This window comes from Thalassophryne amazonica, chromosome 20 (genome assembly GCF_902500255.1).
Source record: "Thalassophryne amazonica chromosome 20, fThaAma1.1, whole genome shotgun sequence".
NCBI classification, from domain to species: Eukaryota; Metazoa; Chordata; class Actinopteri; order Batrachoidiformes; family Batrachoididae; genus Thalassophryne; species Thalassophryne amazonica.
Window position 1 is genome coordinate 28890877 of NC_047122.1, and position 7960 is coordinate 28898836.

Here is a 7960-nt window from a genome sequence, read left to right on the forward strand (position 1 = left end):
GCCCAACCAGTCCACATGTGCTTTGTGGATCTGGAGAAGGTGTTCGACCGTGTCCCTGTGGGCACCTTGTGGGGGGTGCTCCGGGAGTACGGGGTCCAGGGTCCTTTGCTAAGGGCTATCTGGTCCCTGTACGACCGCAGCAGGAGTTTGGTTCGCGTTGCCGGTAGTAAGTCAAACCTGTTTCCAGGGCACGCTGGCCTCCGCCAGGGCTGCCCATTGACACCGGTTCTGTTCATTATTTTTATGGACAGAATTTCTAGGCGCAGCCAGGGTGTAGAGGGGGTCTGGTTTGAGAACCACAGAATCTCGTCTCTCCTGTTTGCGGACGATGTGGTTCTGTTGGCTTCGTCAAATCAGGACCTTCACTGTGCACTGGGGTGGTTTGCAGCCGAGTGTGAGGCATCCGGGATGAAAGTCAGCGCCTCCAAATCCGAGGCCATGGTTCTCGACCGGAAAAAGGTGCTTTGCCCTCTACAGGTCCGTGGAGTGTCCTTGCCTCAAGTGGAGGAGTTTAAGTGTCTCGGGGTCTTGTTCACGAGTGAGGGACCGATGGAGCGTGAGATCGATAGACGGATCAGTGCAGCGTCTGCAGTGATGCTGTCGCTGTGTCGGACCGTCGTGGTGAAGAGAGAGCTGAGTAGGGGCAAAGCTCTCGATTTACTGATCAATCTACGTTCTGATCCTCACCTATGAATGAGATTGCGAGTACAAGCGGCCGAGATGAGTTTCCTCTGCAGGGTGGCTGGGCCCTCCCTTAGAGATAGGGTGAGGAGCTCAGTCACTTGGGAGGCGCTCGGAGTCAAGCCGCTGCTCCTCCACGTCGAAAGGAGCCAGTTGAGGTGGCTCGGGCATCTTTTCCGGATGCCCTTGGATGCCTCGCTGGAGAGGTGTTCCGGGCACGTCCCATCGGGAGGAGGCCCCGGGGAAGATCTCGGACACGCTGGAGGGACTATGTCTCTTGGCTGGCTTGGGAATGCCTTGGGGTTCCCCCGGAGGAACTGGGGGAGGTGTGTGTGGATCGGGAGGTCTGGGCAGCTTTGCTTGAGTTGCTGCCCCCGTGACCCGACTCCGGATAAAGTGGTAGAAAATGGATGGATGGATATTACCCACATGGTTGTGGGTAATATTTGTTGTGCTGAAGGTCATAGTCAAGGTTAAAGCCCAGATTATATGGCCACTTCATTTCCTAAAACAAAAATACTCCTCCTACAATTACTACCCAAGTTTGACCACATTTTAAAACAGTGCTCTTCAGGTGTGTTCTGCATCAAAGTTGTGCTCAAGGTCATGCATAAGGTCAAAGGTCAGATTATGTGACCACTTAATAATTTCCCAAACATCACTTCTCTTCCTGCAATTACGGTTTGATTTGGAACAAATTTGCACACAATATTTCTCAGGTGCTCTCTTGTCAAGTTTGTGCTCAAGGTCATACATAAGGTCAAAGGTCAGATTCTATGACCACTTTATAATTTCACAAAAAATCGCTGTTTTTCCTATAATTAACGTTTGTTTTGGAATAAATTTGTACATAATATTTCTCAGGTGGTGTCTCGTCAAGTTTGTGCTCAAGGTCATGTATAAGGCCAAAGGTCAGATTCTGTGACAACTTAATTTCACAAAAATCGCTTCTTTTCCTGTAATTACTGTTTGATTTGGAACAAATTTGCACACAATATTTCTCAGGTGGTCTCGTCAAGGTTGTGCTCAAGGTCATACATAAGGTCAAAGGTCAGATTCTGTGACCACTTAATTTCACAAAAATTGCTTCTCTTCCTGTAATTACTGTCCAATTTGGAAGGCATTTTCACACAGTATTCCACAGGTGGTCCTGCAATCAGACCTGTGCACAAATTCAGATTGTCTAATTGGCAGAATCGTTCAGTGATCAATAGATTTGCACCTGTGCAGCAAAGAGCCAAAGTCCAGGACGCGGTCATTTATTAATGTTTCTCTTGCCTCCTTTGTGATGTGCAGTTATTAATGATGGCCATGTTTGCTTCCCGTAACGCTTCAGTCCTGTTCCATGTAAACAGGCTGCAGGCATTTTGATGAGTGTGAACATTTACAGCTGCTTCAAAGTGGAAATATTGCCAGAACTAAATGCTTCTGTTTCTTTAAGTTGTAAGGGAGGTGTGGAGTTTAACTTGTGTGAACCTTCCTTACTTTCAGTTTTTCACACGGTTCTGTACCGCCAGCAGCAGTTTGTCACTGAAGGTGTCTGCTTGGATTTTAGTTTTGAGTGTCGCTATGGAAGAACCGAGGCTGTTTACGTTCTCAAAGTGGGATTTCCTGTTCACTTGTCTGGGCCTGGTGTTCCTGCTGTGTGACATCGTGCTGGATATGTGGGCGGTGGTGACGTTCTACCAGGAAAAGGCCTACGTCTATATGGGAATTCTGATCTGCTTTCTCCTGGTCTCGTCGGTTATTGTGCAGATCTACAGCTTCCTGTGGTATCGTCTTGACAACTATGAGAGGCGTACGAAGGTTGAAAAGTGTCCAAACCTGCTCGCACTAATGCTGCTCCATGTGGGTCAACTGGGAATCTACTTAAGGTTGTGAAAACTTTCAGCACGTTTAAAGGAAACAATTTGAAGTATGAATATGACGCCGAGCATTTCAACACAAAGTTGTATCCAAAAAGATTTGGATAGTTGAGTTCTGCACTAGTTACACTCACTTGTTTGTGAAACCGTTAACATTTCCAGGAAATACTCTGGACTTCTGATGAATGGAACACTCAGTGTTCATACACTGCAGTGTCATGTTACACACAAAATACAAGATTCCTGCAGTTAACTCTGGTTAAAATGTTTGCTTTTTCTTCAGACTGCTATGCCAGCTTCTTTTAATTATTTTTATATTTTCACCCCATTAACATACAAATGGTCAAATAATAAAAACATATTAAAGAAAAATAAACCATTATTTTATCAGTTTCAAATGGGTTATGTTCCACAGCTTAAATAACAATTGCAAATCCACACAACCGCGCTGAAAGGATTTTGTATTAATGTAGCTGAAGCAGGTGTTTCTTTCTTTCTGTCTCTCAATGTATAGTTTAATGAGCTTTTTGTTTGTGTTTCTAAATCTGAGGGCTGGCTGCCACGACTGCTACTTGTTGTTAAAACAGATCAGAACTTAAGCTAAACTATATTTGTGTGACTCACTTAAAAGTGATCATGACCAGAATTAAAACAGGTTCTTTCACAAAAATCGATTCCCACCAACAAACAGAAGCAATTATTGGCATGAGCTCATTTTTCTATTCATTCTCATGTTTCAGTTCCTCTAAACATGTTTTCATGACACTTTGTCATTCTGACAATCACGAGGAAAGTTGACGGACATGTCTACTGACCACAATGACCCGTGGAACTTGATAGTTGCAACAATTTTTCCTCACAAATATGATCTGTTTGGTTCTTGGAGCAGTAAAAATCTGCATGTTAATGAAAATAAAACTGATTTCGAAGGTGTTTTACTTAACACTAATACACATTTACACTATGTGATGCTCCAAGCCAGATGTCTCAGAACCTGGAGAAACATCTTTTTTTTTTTTGGCACAGTAAAATTGTAACGTGGCATTTGTGAATGTGTAACACCATACTGTAAGTTTTGACAGAGGTTTCTCAGAGAAATCTCTTTCCCATGTGGTTATATCGGCTATTGATGAATGACAGTTCTTGACGCAGTACACGAGTGAGTGATTGGTGGTTATGGGTTCATTTAGGTTTGCAACCATGCCCTTTACGCACTGAAACTCCTTCAGATTCGCAACCATGCCCTTTACGCACTGAAACTCCTTCAGATTCCTTGTGTTGCTGACCTAAACTGCAGGAATGAATGTATACAGTATTTACAAATTAAATTAAGTTGACCACACATGAAACATCTTGGGTTTAAAGAGTCTACAATTAAACAGAAGTTGAAGTAAATGTTAGAATCATATTTTATCCTCCTCCATTTTCCATATCGTACTAACTTTTCCGGTTTTGGGTTTGTAGAAGAATATGGTTACATAATGAAATTTGTTGTCGAACAGGATGTTTGCACCCATTTGATGGATCTGTTATTTAAGTGATAAGTTGTCATTGTGAATCTCTTCCCTCTCAGACATGCAGGATATCTGGAGGTCTCAGTGGGCAGCTTCATTAAAAAGGGCTATGACCGTGACACGGTGGCGTACCTGGGCCATGACCTCAGCATGTTGCGGCTCATGGAGACGTTCTCAGAGAGCGCCCCTCAGCTTGGTCTCATGCTCACAGTCATGCTGCAGAGATGCAGTGTGGAGCCTATAACAGGTGGAGCATTATCACACACGATGCAGAATAACACGGTGTAAGAATTAAAGTTACACGGAAGACCTGATGTGACTGAAATATTACTAAACTGAACCATAATGTATTTACAGTGACAATTATTTCGACAAAAAGTGCAAGATTAGCTTTTAAGGAAATTATCAGTTACGTATAGTGCATTTTATTGTGAAAGGACCAATAGCGTGTTGAACTCACATCAGTCAACAGAAAATCTTTTAGGTACGTTTTCAGCAATTACTAGTGAGGTTGTATTTTTGTCCACAACTGGTTGTTGGATTTTTATAAAACACATTACAACTTTGAAAAAAAAAAAAATACTACATATACTACTACTACATTATATTAAGCAAGCTATGTTAAAACAGTCTTCCCACCATCATGTTTTGGCAAACAAGTATTGCTAACTGACACGGCAGCCGTGTGTGCAGGTTGGCTTACCTATCCAACAGACATCCAGCAAAACCTTCATGTGAAATTTCTCCAGATTTTGTACAAATCTCTGCCCGCTGTCTTTCCATTTGCATTTCATGTAATTTTTGTGATACATTCAACTGACTGGCTACCACATTTCTTTGGCTCCATGATGCTAACACTAGTGTGTCACAGTGTTTTCCTGACCATTTTAACCCATGTGGGTCAAAATCTTAAAGTGATTTCAGAGAAAGTGAATTTTGTCAATATTGGCAATATATAAGACTATGAATCCTTTATTTGAATATTAAGGAACAAATTTATGGCGTTGCTGAAAAACTAATTTTATTGCTTAATTTTTTTTAATGGGGACTACACCCCTACACTCCTTCTGCTGAAGGATTTGTCTAATAACACTGATCTGTCAGGGAGAAATATTTTTTTACGGCTTTACTCGCCTTTTTGAGAATTAAAAGAAAAACTCAAGAAATATATCTGCAACGATCTGATTCTGTATCCTCAAAAATCTTTTGTAGTGAAATTAGGATCTGTCATTATTAATGAACATTATTCATTCATTCGTTTTACTGTTCATTATTAATGAACACTAAAACAAACTCTTTCCTCTAATTTTATACAACACTTTCATTTCTGAGCTGGAGTGCAGCCGTTCTGACAGTGACCTCTTTGACCCCTCAGTGGCTAAGGCTTTCGGCTCAGCCGCGGCCATCGCCTGCAGCGTCACCATGTACCACCGCTCCCTGCGCTCCTTCCTCCCTGACAAAAAACAGCAGCTGATTTGCTCCTCGGTGATCTATTTCCTCTGGAACATGCTGCTCATTGTGTCTCGGCTCACCGCCCTCGCTCTCTTCGCCTCGGTCCAGCCCTGCTTCATCTTCACGCACTTCATCTGCTCCTGGCTGGTTTTATTCTTCGTCGCCTGGCGAGCGCAGACCAACTTCATGGAGGGTCATGGTGAGTGGCTTTACCGAGCCACTGTTGGCCTCATTTGGTACTTCAGTTGGTTTAACGTGGTGGAAGGGCGGACCAGGAGGAGGACTACGATCTACCATGGCTACATTCTGGTTGATATTTGCCTTCTGTGCATCTTCTGGCTCTACAGCCACTGGAAGCACAACACGGTTCCACCTCATATTAAAATCTCACTCTTAGACACCGCCATTTCCACTCTCGCTGTTATTGCTACTTACGTTTTGGGCCTTTTACTTAAACTAATATATTATAAGTTCCTCCATCCACAACTCAACAGGCCTGAACTGAGAGGGAGCAGTTCCAATGGGGCACTCACTGGAGCGCGGGTTATTAACTCAGGTTCAGACGTCACAGACTCCTTTCATTCAGCAGACGTACCTTTGCCCGTCCCACCACTGCTCAACAAGAGAATGAGGAAGCTGGCTGAGAACTTTTACTACTAACACAGAACACATCAGAAAGACCTGCACCAGATAACGGTGACATCACATTCTGTATTTCGTCTTTGTCATCTTCCATTCATTTTTCATTTTCATGTTGTTTTGTCTTTTTTTTAACTTATCACTTATGTTTGTGTTGCACTATAGGAGCACTCAGGGCGCACACCTTAGTCATTGAAATAATTACCAAACAGTATTGTTTCCTCCAGCCAACAGAGGACTTAATCACATCTTTGTGATGTCATAAGGCGAGAATGTTAAAGAAGAGCGGGCACTCAGAGTGCATACGTCTGCCAGATTCCAGAGGTGTCAAGTAACGAAGTACAAATACTTCGTTACTGTACTTAAGTACACTTTTTAGGTATCTATACTTTACTCCTTTACTTATTTTTCTGCCTACTTCTGACTTCTACTCATTACATTTTCACACAAGTATCTGTACTTTCTATTCCTTACATTTTTTAAAACAAACAGCCTCGTTACTCTTGGCTTCAGTTTAATGTTTATATATATATATATATATATATATATATATATATATATATATACACTCAACAAAAATATAAACGCAACACTTTTGGTTTTGCTCCCATTTTGTATGAGATGAACTCAAAGATCTAAAACTTTTTCCACATACACAATATCACCATTTCCCTCAAATATTGTTCACAAACCAGTCTAAATCTGTGATAGTGAGCACTTCTCCTTTGCTGAGATAATCCATCCCACCTCACAGGTGTGCCATACCAAGATGCTGATTTGACACCATGATTAGTGCACAGGTGTGCCTTAGACTGCCCACAATAAAAGGCCACTCTGAAAGGTGCAGTTTTATCACACAGCACAATGCCACAGATGTCGCAAGATTTGAGGGAGCGTGCAATTGGCATGCTGACAGCAGGAATGTCAACCAGAGCTGTTGCTCGTGTATTGAATGTTCATTTCTCTACCATAAGCCATCTCCAAAGGCATTTCAGAGAATTTGGCAGTACATCCAACCAGCCTCACAACCGCAGACCACGTGTAACCACACCAGCCCAGGACCTCCACATCCAGCATGTTCACCTCCAAGATCGTCTGAGACCAGCCACTCGGACAGCGGCTGAAACAATCGGTTTGCATAACCAAAGAATTTCTGCACAAACTGTCAAAAACCGTCTCAGGGAAGCTCATCTGCATGCTCGTGGTCCTCATCGGGGTCTCGACCTGACTCCAGTTCGTCGTCGTAACCGACTTGAGTGGGCAAATGCTCACATTCGCTGGTGTTTGGCATGTTGGAGAGGTGTTCTCTTCATGGATGATGCGAAGGAGATGTGTTGAATTGCATGAGGCATATGGTGGTCACACCAGATACTGACTGGTATCCCCCCAATAACACAAAACTGCACCTTTCAGAGTGGCCTTTTATTGTGGGCAGTCTAAGGCACACCTGTGCACTAATCATGGTGTCTAATCAGCATCTTGATATGGCACACCTGTGAGGTGGGATGGATTATCTCAGCAAAGGAGAAGTGCTCACTATCACAGATTTCGACTGGTTTGTGAACAATATTTGATGGAAATGGTGATAGTGTATGTGGAAAAAGTTTTAGATCTTTGAGTTCATCTCATACAAAATGGGAGCAAAACCAAAAGTGTTGCGTTTATATTTTTGTTGAGTATATATTTCACGTCATGTGCGCCTGTAATCAACTTTTCTGCAGCACGGCTTTGCTTTGAACCGTGAACCAATCCAAGCAGTGGTTCGCAGATTGAAGCAATGCTTCGACCTATTGCTTCGTTTATTCTTTC

General features: G+C 42.8%; 1 protein-coding gene across 1 annotated transcript; it reads left to right on the forward strand.

Annotated features, from left to right (window-relative positions):
• Positions 1-2116: 2116 nt before the first annotated feature.
• Positions 2117-6544, forward strand: LOC117502450 (XK-related protein 8-like). The gene is made up of 3 exons (XM_034161505.1): positions 2117-2555; positions 4120-4307; positions 5436-6544. The coding sequence occupies exons 1-3, from the start codon at positions 2251-2253 to the stop codon at positions 6170-6172; spliced, it is 1230 nt and encodes a 409-aa protein (XP_034017396.1). The 5' UTR covers positions 2117-2250; the 3' UTR covers positions 6173-6544.
• Positions 6545-7960: the final 1416 nt, after the last annotated feature.

Bases quoted from the DNA above. Each gene is read 5' to 3' on its own strand.
- LOC117502450 (XM_034161505.1), top strand. From the start codon at position 2,251: ATGGAAGAACCGAGGCTGTTTACGTTCTCAAAGTGGGATTTCCTGTTC. The intron at 2,556-4,119 runs GTTGTGAAAACT...CTTCCCTCTCAG, and splicing joins CAACTGGGAATCTACTTAAG to ACATGCAGGATATCTGGAGG. The intron at 4,308-5,435 runs GTGGAGCATTAT...TTGACCCCTCAG, and splicing joins CAGTGTGGAGCCTATAACAG to TGGCTAAGGCTTTCGGCTCA.